Source organism: Myotis daubentonii, chromosome X (assembly GCF_963259705.1).
Source record: "Myotis daubentonii chromosome X, mMyoDau2.1, whole genome shotgun sequence".
In the NCBI taxonomy this organism is placed as follows: Eukaryota; Metazoa; Chordata; class Mammalia; order Chiroptera; family Vespertilionidae; genus Myotis; species Myotis daubentonii.
Genome location: NC_081861.1, coordinates 131,468,733 through 131,480,395, shown reverse-complemented (window position 1 = coordinate 131,480,395; position 11,663 = coordinate 131,468,733). Strand labels below are relative to the sequence as shown.

At 43.8% G+C, this 11,663-nt stretch overlaps 1 protein-coding gene across 7 annotated transcripts in view; it reads left to right on the top strand.

Moving 5' to 3' along the window:
• Nucleotides 1-3,470: 3,470 nt before the first annotated feature.
• The window catches only part of TXLNG (taxilin gamma), a 56,575-nt gene continuing 48,382 nt past the window's right edge, over nt 3,471-11,663 (top strand). For 3 of the 7 annotated variants that reach the window (XM_059679339.1, XM_059679338.1, XM_059679333.1), the window contains exon 1: nt 3,471-3,629. In XM_059679339.1, the coding sequence (XP_059535322.1) occupies nt 3,528-3,629 (102 nt within the window). In that variant the 5' untranslated portion in view covers nt 3,471-3,527. Of the gene's footprint in view, nt 3,630-4,771; nt 5,072-11,663 lie in introns of all 7 variants that reach the window. The other 4 variants (XM_059679337.1, XM_059679335.1, XM_059679336.1 and 1 more) reach the window with 4 other exon arrangements.

The window sequence follows — 11,663 nt, the reverse complement described above, 5'->3', positions numbered from 1 at the left end:
TCTCATTGGTGAAATGAGGAGTTTGTTAGAAATAGGCTCTTATTGGTGAAATCAGTGATATTTAACATATGTGTATTGTTTAAAATCTGTGAGACTCTCCTCACTCTTGTACTGACATGGTATAAGAACCTAAAAACAAAACAAGCCGAAACCGGTTTGGCTCAGTGGATAGAGCGTCAGCCTGCGGACTGAAAGGTCCCAGGTTCGATTCCGGTCAAGTCCATACCTGGGTTTCAGGCACATCCACAGTAGGAGATGTGCAGGAGGTAGCTGATTGATGTTTCTCTCTCATCGATGTTTCTAACTCTCTATCTCTCTCCCTTCCTCTCTGTAAAAAATCAATAAAATATATTTTAAAAAAAACAAAACAAAACAGAAGAACCTAGTGGGTCTGAAGCCTCTTCCTTAAGGAATAACATTATAGGCTAAACTTCTAAATGGTCCTTTGTCCAGCTATGAACTCTGAGGTTCCAAGTTTCCTGATACAGGCTATAAGGCTAACAGAACCTTGCTTCTGTAATAGTGGTGAGTCCACCTGACAAAATGATAGAGTTGGGGACATCACTGAGTTTACTGTTCAGAACTGTTTTGTGCCTCAGGCTCATGGCTATTGAATAAACATCTAAATAAACGAGCACAGATTCAGGTCCTATTCATAGCCCTCAGGGAGCCTGGAAAGACTACTTCCTACCCAAAGTGGAGCTGTTTCCTGGTGACCTTCACTTTCCTTTTAGGCACAGTTGTTAACCGAGTCAATAATTCCTTGAGCAAAAGTGAGAATAATTAATGCAAAGAGAATGTGTCCTCTTAAAAGACTTGATAGCCCTTGAATACCTAAAATACTACCCTGACAATGAATTCCAGCAGAGATAAGCAAAGTGCTTTTGCGGGGAAGGGGGGGTGGGTTGGGCAAAGCCTTGACAGTAACCTCTTTGAGGTATTTAAGATAAAAATCTAAACAAAGAATGGGTTTATCAAAAATCAGGTTAGTTTGACCCAAGGAAGAAGAGAGTAACCCAAGACCTAGAGAGCCAGGCAGAATCTATTCTTTCTCTTAACAGTGTTGGGAGCTACACAGCACTTCTGCTATGTATTCCTTAGTAGCCAATCACTAAGCCCGGCCCACCCACATTCTAGAAGGGAGGACTCAGACTCCAGCTTTTGAAGGGAGGTGCATCAAAGAACTTGCGGGCAGAGTTTAAAAGCACCATCCTCTCCATTGAAGATTTTATAAGAAACAAATCTCTAAAATTCATTTCTCGCACGAGCAGTAACAGCTATGTTTCTCTTGAGCAACCAGACCAGTTTGTTTTTATTTTGTGATGTTGTGAATCATCTTGAAAATAGTGTTTTCCTCTTTTCTCAGCTGTCAAGAAGCTCAAAATAAAAATTTGGTTCACCTCCAGCTGTGTACAAGGTCTCAAGACATGTGCTTTATACAATCAACTCACCCATGACTTCATCTTATTTTCCCTATCCTACTTTCACTTCCACTTTCTTCTCTCTCTCTCTCCCTCTCCCCCCCTCCCTCCCCCCATGGATGACATGCTCTCTATATATCTATATACCGTATCTACACACCACACACATAGGTAATGGCATATTGTGTATATATTTAAAAGCCACTCAAACCCCTTTTGAAATAGAAATGTGTATAAATAAATACAATTAAAAATTTTTCATTTATTATAAGACTTGAGGTCACTTGCAGAATTCTTTTGTTTTCTTAATAAAGATAACTATTGATTTTTTTGTTCCATACATAGTTATACTCAAACAATAGAGAAAATCATGAAGTAAAAATACTCCCAAATTTCACCATCCAGGGGAAAACACTATTATCATTTTGGTCAATATACTTCTAAACATCTCTTTAAAACCACACAGGCAATTCTATATAAATGGGATTTATTAAAGCTCATTATGCTATACATATTTTCCAGGTCAATTTAAAATGTGTTTATCATTTTTAGTAGCTGTATACTGTTCAATTGTATCACATTTTTAAAAAAAATATATTTTATTGATTTTTTACAGAGAGGAAGGGAGAGAGATAGAGAGTTAGAAACATCGATCAGCTCCCTCCTGCACATCCCCCACTGGGGAAGTGCCTGCAACCCAGGTACATGCCCCTGACCGGAATCGAACCCGGGACCCTTCAGTCCGCAGGCCGACGCTCCATCCGCTGATCCAAACCGGCTTTGGCAAACTAACTACAGTGCATTTTGACACTCAATTCCCTAGACACGTTAGAAGCAGCATTGCTGATAGATTTATTCTGCATCTTGCTGGGACTTTTGCCTTTAAGAAGATGAAGCATGGTGCCCGAGGCCATCAGCTTTATACAGAGTCTGGGTATAGGTTCATTATCTATTGCTTTAGTTTTGAAATCTCAAAACTGGATTGAGGTATTCTGCCCATTAAGTAAAATAATGGTACTTTCCCCAAATTTACAGAAATAACTCAAATTAATAGCTGGAGTTTCCCCAATATTGACATTTATTCTAATGCATGTTATTAAATTTTTGGCGTCTGCTACCACTGTTTTGTATTCAACTCTAATAAAAAATGGTATAGTATTTACACAATTTTTAATGAATTATTTGAGACTGTATGTCAGGATTTTATGACGGTCCGTGACTTTCAGAAGCTCCGTTATTGGAGATCTGGTTCCATCAGATGGAAATACATAGTACTCCTGAAGAAAACTCCACCCCGCCCCAATCGTATAGAAAAAAAAAAAAATCGATTCAGCAATCCGAGTTTGTTTAAAAAATTCTGTAACGGAGAAAGGATACATTTAACATGTATTAAATGCCCATGGCTGGTTAGCCACGGTAACTAGGACGCAGTCCCCACCCCGCAGGAGCTCAGGACAGCTCTGGTGGAGCAGCCAGACTTGAGCAGGTGTCCTAGCCAGAAACCTCAAATTCTGAAAGCCATTACATCTCTCCTGCCTTGAAAGTCATGAAGTATTTCCCCTAAACCTAACATCAGTCCGGCTCAATTCCGAAGAGCAACAAAAACAAAAACACAAAAACGCCTCCCCGATCCCGCTCCCTCCCAAACCCTGGGATATTTCTAAACTTTTCCTGCAGGATAATAAAGAGAACTTTCCGGTACCGGTACATCGACCCCAAGAAAACTACAATTCCCAGTAGGCTGCACGCGCAGCACGGTGGCTACTTCCGCATCTCAGGACGCCGCATCACGACCCAATCCCGATCCGGGCTTGCGAGCTGTAGCCGGGTAGCCTGCTGGGTCTTGTAGTCCGCTTCAGAGTCCTTTTCTCCGTCCGCGCAGACTCACAAGGCCTGCGTTCGCCCTTCGGCCCTGCAGAAGCCCAGCCCCTGCCTCAATGCTCCCCACCCCCATCTAGCTCCATCCCCTCGGGGACCAACCCCCTCCGGTCACATGGGGAACACGGCATATGGCGATTGGCCGCGGAGGTTCAGGGGCGGGGCGCGAGGCCCTACGAGGTTCCGTGTCCCTTGTCGAGCCGCTAGTTTCGCTGCTGCCGTCACCTCATGGCGACGCGGGTAGAAGAGGTAGCGCGGGGAAGAGGCGGCGGCGCTGAGGAGGCGACTGAGGCTGGTCGGGGCGGACGGCGACGCAGCCCGAGGCAGAAGGTCAGTCTGGGGGCGCCCGCGTTGGTGCTGGGCTGGGGGAATGCTCGGGCTAGCTTTTTCGGGGTCCACCTCTTCACGCTCCCCAGTTACGTTTAGCCATGGGGCGAACATCCGGCTCTCTTCTCTCGCGGGGGTGACGACTGTGGAAGCAGGTTGTGGTGGTGGTGGTGGGGGAAATGCCACCGAGATGGATGGGATGGGAGGGGGCGAAGACTGAAATTTGGGGGCACACGGCGGAGGTGAGGAGGGAGGGCAGGGGGTGCAGCCTGGTGAGAAGGGGCCGGGATGGGAGGCGGGGGCGCGCCAGGTGTGACAGCCACGTGCGGCCGGCGCCTCTGGGCCGCGGGCGCCAGGTGTGCTCTCCCGCAATCCCCTCGGCGTGTTCCCCTCGCTCCCTGCACTGGGTGCCGCCCTCGGGGTGCTGCCTGGGGCCACAGTTTGCCCTCCTCTTGCGAGGCAGGTGCGCAGGGAGCGCTGCGGAGTGCGTCCGAGAGGCGCGGACCAGGCTGTTGCGCAGCAAGATAACCGCGCGGGAGCCGGGTCTGCGCTGCGCCCCCATTCCCCGCCCCTCTGCGCTCCCCGACACTAAGCGGGCGTGCGTTGAGGGTACAGAGGGGCTGTTGGGGCTCGGGACCCAGGCTCCGGGGTCGTCTCTGGGCGCCGCGGACATGGGTGCACGTGGGCCCGGCGATAGGGAGGCGATGCCGGAGAACCTGGGTCCCGAAGAGTTGGGAGCAGCATTGCGTGATAGCTGGTCTTCCTAATCCAGCCCCCCCCCCCCCTTGCGATTTTTTTTTCTTTTGCCCTCTTTCTTTTCTTTCTTTTTAACATGTATTTTCTTTTTTGGTGAACGTAAACTTGAGCGCCTTCTGGCCCCTGTCCTTTGGTCTCTTAATCTGGGAGACAGGCTGGACCGTTCCCCTTGCCTTACTTAACTCACGTCAAGGAGTTTTCAATGTCTCCCTGGATACAGGAAAATTGAGACCTTCAGAGTGGGAGAATTCCACTTGTTCTGGAGTCAGTGGGTGGAGTTTGAAAATGATTGCACAACGAATGGCAAACAGGGCTTTCAGGGCCCAGGAATGGAGAACTGCAGGGAAAGGGGCTGGAAAGGTGGAAACCCCCTCTCTATTTTCTTGCAGTGAAAAACATCTTGAAACATTCGAAGTCCGGCTTGGTCACTCAGGACTCTTTAATACTACAGTTGACCCTTAAACAATGTGGGGGTGGGGTTAGGGGCACCCTCCCCTGCATAACTTTTGACTACCCCAACACTTAACTACACAGTTGTCCCTCGGTACCGAGGGGGCTTGATTCCAGGACCCCGCAGATACCAAAATCCTGCGGATGCTCAAGTCCCCTATATAAAATGGCGAAGATCAATGCATACAGTCGGCCCTCCGCAGCCATGGACTCCCAACCCGGGATGGAAAACAGTACAGGTATTTATTGAAAAAAAAAAATCCGTGTTTAAGTGGACCTGCACAGTTCAAAACCGTGTTGTTCAAGAGTTAGCTGTAACTTAATGATACATTTGAGTATTCTTAAAAACCCCTCCTGTGTGAAATTATGAAACAATGTTTTTCTAGTGTGATTCATGAACTTGAAGAAGGAGAAAAAAGGTTTGGTGTGTCAAGAATTAGCTTTTGGAGACCTTTTTCTAAAGTCAGGTATTTTCACGTCTCTGCATGAGAGTTTTACTACTTCTCAATTACCTCTCTTTCTCTCCCTTTCTTTGTACTCTAAAAGAAAGATCCAGTACTTGCAGGACTGAAAAAGAAGCTGTGAACTGAATGTACTCTAGGGATTGAACACTGTCAGTTTGGACACTTCACTTTTTCCCTGAGGGTAGAGAGCCAATCTCCGTGTTTGATTTCATAGGTCTCCCAGGGGAGGACTCTGATAAAAAGCCACTGCAATTGAGGACATAAGTTCCCTTTTATGCCACTGGGGTAAGGACAGAAAGTCTGGATTAGGAACTGAGGTTTAATCAACTAGCATTTTAAACCACCAGGATAAGAGGTAATGACTCTTTGAGGCAGCCCTCGGGTTAACAGCTGGATATGAGTAGTCATTTGTGTCTGTACTGTCTCATTTTTGTTTACTTATTTCATATACCTTTGTTCATGCTTTTCTTTTTTTAATATTTTTATTGACTTCAGACAGGAAGAGAGAGGGAGAAAGAGCTAGAAACATCAATGATGAGAGAGAATCATCGATCAGCTGCCTCCTGTATGCCTCCTACGGGGGAATCGAGCCCGCAACCCAGGCATGTGCCCTTCATCGGAATTGAACTTGGGACCCTTTAGTCTACAGGCCAACACTCTATCCACTGAGCCAAACCAGCTAGGGCTACTCATGCTTTTCTGTGCATCTTTTTTTCCTTTTTATTTCCAATTGACTATGAAATGAAATTGAAATACATGGTTAAATATTAGCTTTTGAATTTTTATTTAAAAAAATCAGTGACTATCTTATGTCTTCAAAAGTCACTTTCAAGTTAATTCCTTATGACCCTTAATTTTTTATTTCCTTTGTGTCACTGACTTGAAAAATATTTGTAATTCTAACTTGACCTCTGCCCTATTTTTCAGGAAGCAGAAGTGATATTTAACTAATTGGGTTGTTTTGAAAACTGTGAAGGAATTAAAAGAAAAGTGACCCATATATACCATTTTAATTTTTTGGGCCATTACCCTATACCCCTTATTGCTGTGAAAACCACATGGGCTGGGGGCCAGGGATGGATGGAAGACACCTCCCCCTACCCATACCCCTCCTGTGTGTGGTTGGAAAAAAAAATTTTTTTTTTCTCTGAATAAAAAAGATTCTAATAAAAAAAGAAAAGTGACCTGCTTTGGTTACATTATGGGACTTAAAGTGAGAAAGAATTGGAGATGTGCTTTATTGGTTCCTGGTGTTTTAACCATCTATGTAGTGACTCTTGATCTTCTAGGTTAATTGTGGCATTGTTTCAAAACTACATCCATTTGATGAATGACTCTTGCAGTAACTATTTTCTCCTAAAGTTAATATTATAGTACATTTCAAGTTCTACTGGACAACATTGGTCTGAAAAGATGGGATGTACATTGTTAAGTATTTCAGGCATGTTTTAGAACACCATGCTCATTCATATTACTTCCTAAATCCTTGTGTAGAATTTTTCCCCCCATATATTTTTATTGATTTCAGAGAGGAAGGGAGAGGGATAGAGAGAGAGAGAAACATCAGTGATGAGAGGGAATCATCTATCAGCTGCCTCCAGCACACTGCCCACTGGATATCGAGCCCACAACCTGGGCATGTGCCCTGGACCAGACTAGAACCTGGGACCCGCCCCGTCCGCAGGCTGAAGCTCTATTCACTGAGCCAACAAGGTAGGGCAGAATTTTTTTATAAGAATGAATTCTTAAAAAATTAATAGACTTAATTATTTTTTTTAGCAGTTTTAGGTTTACAGAAAAATTGAGCATTAATTAGTGGTGTACATTCTGAGTTTTGACACATGTATCCACCATTACAGTATCATACAGAATAGTCTCACTGTCCTCTATTTGTGCCCCCTCCCTTCTCCCAAATCACTAGCAACCACTAATATTTCTACTGTCTCCACAGTTTGACCTTTCCAGAATGTCTGAGGTTGATTTTTTTTACTAGATTTTTGCTTGGGAATGTTAAAACTGATTTAACTACTGTTAAACTTACTTTTCAATCAGTAAACCACTTGGAAGGATAAAGATAATATGGAACTGAGGCTCAAATTAACAAAGTCTTTTACATAGTGCCCTATAGTTTTTACGGCATATTTGCACACACATTAACTCTTTCAGCATCACTTTGATGCTTTAGAGAAGGCTGGGCATTTGTCATTGTTCTCATTTGCAGATGACAAACTGCTCAGCAAGGTTAAGTGATTTGCCCCAGGGGTGAAGCTGAGTCTGGAACCCAATAAATACCCTTTCATCTAGACTACAGTAATAAGTAGTGTAGTGGTGGGTAAATAGTATGGATTTTGGAGTCAGGACTCTTGGCTCTCTGCCACTTACTAGCTGTGTAACCTTGGGCAAGTTTCTCAATCTTTCCAAGCCTTAGTTGCATCATCTGTGAAGAGAGGGTGATGCCAGTACCTACCACATAGGATTGTTGTGAAGAATAAGAGTTGATGTGATGCATTCAGCACAGAGCCAGAATTTTACTTAGTTTGAAAGGGAGAACATATGAAAGATTGATTTCTCTTGCTGTTACTCATTTCTCATCTTCCAACCTTTGTATTCTTCCTTCCCAGACTCTCTCTGTGATAGATTCAATGAGGAGAAATCAGTTCAGGGTGGGGCAAGAGTATGGGTGGGGTAGGAAGCAACCATTTTATTATCATGTTTTTCTTCCTAGTTGTGGTCGTGATGAATTTCCACTCTTCTGGCAGGACAGGAAATAATAAGATTCAAAGTGATCTTCTATTTACAACATTGTTGTTTAAGTCTGTCATCCAGCTGTGGTAAATTTCATTTTCACGTGAATCTAATAGGCAAAGCAGTAATGAGAACAGACCAGCTACAGCACATTCCTGTATTACCATAGTTTTAGACCAGAATATGCCACATTTACTTATCATGTGACTTGAAGGTGTTTTATATGTTATTCTGTGTGTCATTTATATTGATTTTGACTGGAGAAGTTTCATTTAGGGATGCATGGATCAAATCCAGATGCCATAACACAGAGGGTGCATGTGATTGTTTAAGGAAGGATCCATTATAACACATTTCTTTTCAATAGATATGCTGTTCAGATTTTACACTTTCGGAGAGTTGTGTTTCAAAGGGAAGAAATTCAAGGCCTCACTGTTTTACTGCACTGTGCTAGGCACTTTAAAAGTGTTTGCATTCTCCTCACTTCTGCAGAGTAGGTGGTTTCCCCAGGTATATAGATAAATCATTTGAGGCTCAGTCAGGGGGGGAAAAACCCACAAAAAAATTTGCTTAAATAACATGGTGATGTTGGCCTAGAGGTGGTATGTATGATGTAATTGGTAACTGATGCATTGCACTGCATGGACAGTTGCTGCTTTCCTAGTAAGTTTTTTTTCTTTTTTTAAAAAAATCTTTTTATTGATTTCAGAGAGGAAGGGAGAGGGAGAGAGATAGAAACATCATTGATGAGAGAGAATCATGGATCAGCCGCCTCTGACCCAGGCATGTGCCCTTAACTGGAATTGAACCCAGGACCCTTCAGTCCACAGGCCGGCGCTCTATCCATGATCCAAACTGGCCAGGACTTTCCTAGTAAGTTTTAACCTCATATCCCAAAGAAATCCCTTTGCCTCTTCCTCCCCTTCCTGCCCCCCCCCCCCCAATTCCTTCTTATTTGGTTCTAACCTGATTATTAGCAACTTTTATTTAGTATGTGACAGTACTTAAAATGTGTAAAGTAGTATATGAATTTAATATAGTATTCATCAGCATTGAGAATTAGCGATGTTTAATTTTTTCCCAAGCATTTTCAGAGAAGCATAAAAATAGGTCAGGTGATCCTTTAAGGGTTTGAACCCTGAGAGAGAGAGAGTGTGTGTGTATTTTTGTTTACATCTCTATTGTTGAAAGTATTATGTATGTCCTCCTTTCCCCCCCACTGACCTCTTCTCTCCTCCTGCACGCACTACACTGCCCCAGGCCTTCACCACCCTATTGAGAGTATATTTTTATGATTGAGTTTATTTTCTAGTTGAAATTCTCTTGGTACTATAACTACTTAAGTGAAAAAGATATATAAAATGACGAGGGTTGTCCTCCTGTGCTATCATTAGCATTTACTGCTCAGGGTGTTGATTTGCATTCTATGTTACATTTCTAAAATGTCCCCAGAATGATCCCCATTATCTCCCACTTTCCACCGTGTAGTCTGCCATGAGTAATTCTATATAATCCTATATAATAAAGGGCTAATATGTAAATCAACCGAACAGCAGAACAACCGGTCGCAGTGACATGCACTGACCACCAGGGGCAGATGCTCAACGCAGGAGCTGCCCTCTGGTGGTCAGTGCCCTCCCACAGGGGGAGTGCTGCTCAGCCAAAAGCCAGGCTCATGGCTGGTGAGCACAATGGCAGTGGCGAGAGCTTCTCCCACCTCCGTGGCAGCGCTAAGGATACCCAGCTGCTGTGGGGAGCGGGCCTAAGCCATCCATCAGACATCGCCCAAGGGGTCCTGGACTGTGAGAGGGCACAGGCTGGGCTGAGGGGACACACACACACACACACACACACACACACACCCTCAGTGCACGAATTTTGTGCACCAGGCCTCTGGTACAGTGGTTCTCAACCTGTGGGTTGCGACCCCGTTGGCGGTCGAACGACCCTTTCACAGGGGTCACCTAAGACCATCCTGCATATCAGATATTTACATTACAATTCACAACAGTAGCAACATTACAGTTATGAAGCAGCAACGAAAATCATTTTATGGTTGGGGGTCACCACAACATAAGGAACTGTATTAAAGGGTCGCGGCATTAGGAAGGTCGAGAACCACTACTCTAGTGTGTGTGTGTGTGTGTGTGTATTTAATAGAAACATCAATGATGAGAGAATCATTGATCCGCTGCCTTCTGCACACCACCTACTGGGGATTGAGCTCGCAACCTAGGCATGTGCCCTTTACTGGAATCGAACCAGGGACCCTTCAGTCCGCACGCTGACGCTCTGTCCACTGAACCAAACCAGCTAGGGCCATGAGTAATATTTTTAAACGACCACTTTTTTGTTTTTCTTCTTTCCCTACTCTCAAAAAGGTAAAAATAGAATGGTTTGGTAAGGAAGATGTGCCAGTAGCTTAGAAGCACTTTCTTGAAGGATTTTTTGTATTGACATGTTGGCCATAATAAAAGTGAGAATGAAGGCATTTTGCATAGTTTGCAAATGCATCCTTATTCAGATGTTACTGTAACAGTTCTGCTGCACTCTAGCAATTTATATTAATTATATCTAATCTTACAACTCTAGAAAGTAGATACTGTATACCCCTAATTTAGAGATAAGGAAACTGAGAGGTTGATCTCCCCATGGCCACACAGGAGGTAGTGAATGATATATTCAACAGCAGCTTTTACCCATATTGCATGTGGCCTGTGCTCTCGTAACACATTTCTTTTTTTAAAAACAGATTCCTATATTTGATTATGATTTACTTTTATTTAGTTTTTTAGAGTGAGTGGAAGGGAGAGGGAGAGAGAAACATCAATGAGAGAACCATTCATCGGCTGCCTCCTGCGCGCCCCCTACTGGGGATCAAGCCCGCAACCTGGGCATGTGTCCTGACTGGGAATGGAAACTGCAACCTCTCTGTGCACTGGATGATGCCCAACCAACTGAGCCACACCAGCCAGGGCTCAACACATTTCTTGAGGATAGCAAATAAAAATGTGTTCCTTGTTGAATGGGAGCAAAAATTGATGATAGGTAAAAGGAGTACTAATTTTTGCAAAATGAAAACAAATTATTGGTGTATACCAATTGTTCCTCACTACCCAAGGTGAATTATACTGGTTGGTACACTAATCACTTAACCAAAAGGGGGAAAGATGCCAAGTTGTTAGGTATAATTGAGCAAGAAGGACATGGCATTCTTCTCTTGTTCTCTCACTTGGTCCCAAGGCATATTCCATAGAGATGGATCTGCTTGGTTATGGACCCCTTAACTTTTGACTGAGCTGGTCTTCTCATCTCTCTTTATTCCTGTTCCACTGCAACCAGGGCAGCAGTTTTTTAAATTGATTTCAGAAAGGAAGAGGGAGGGAGATAGAAACATCAGTGATGAGAGAGAATCATTGATCAACTGCCTCCTGCACGCCCCACACTGGGGATTGAGCCAACAAGCTGGGCATGTGCCCTGACCAGGAGGGAGTTGAACTGTGACCTCCTGGTTCAGAGGTTAACGCTCAAGCACTGAGCCATGCCTGCCAGGCAGGGCAGCAGTTCTTTTTTATTTTATTTTATTTTATTTTATTTTATTAAATCTTTATTGTTCAGATTA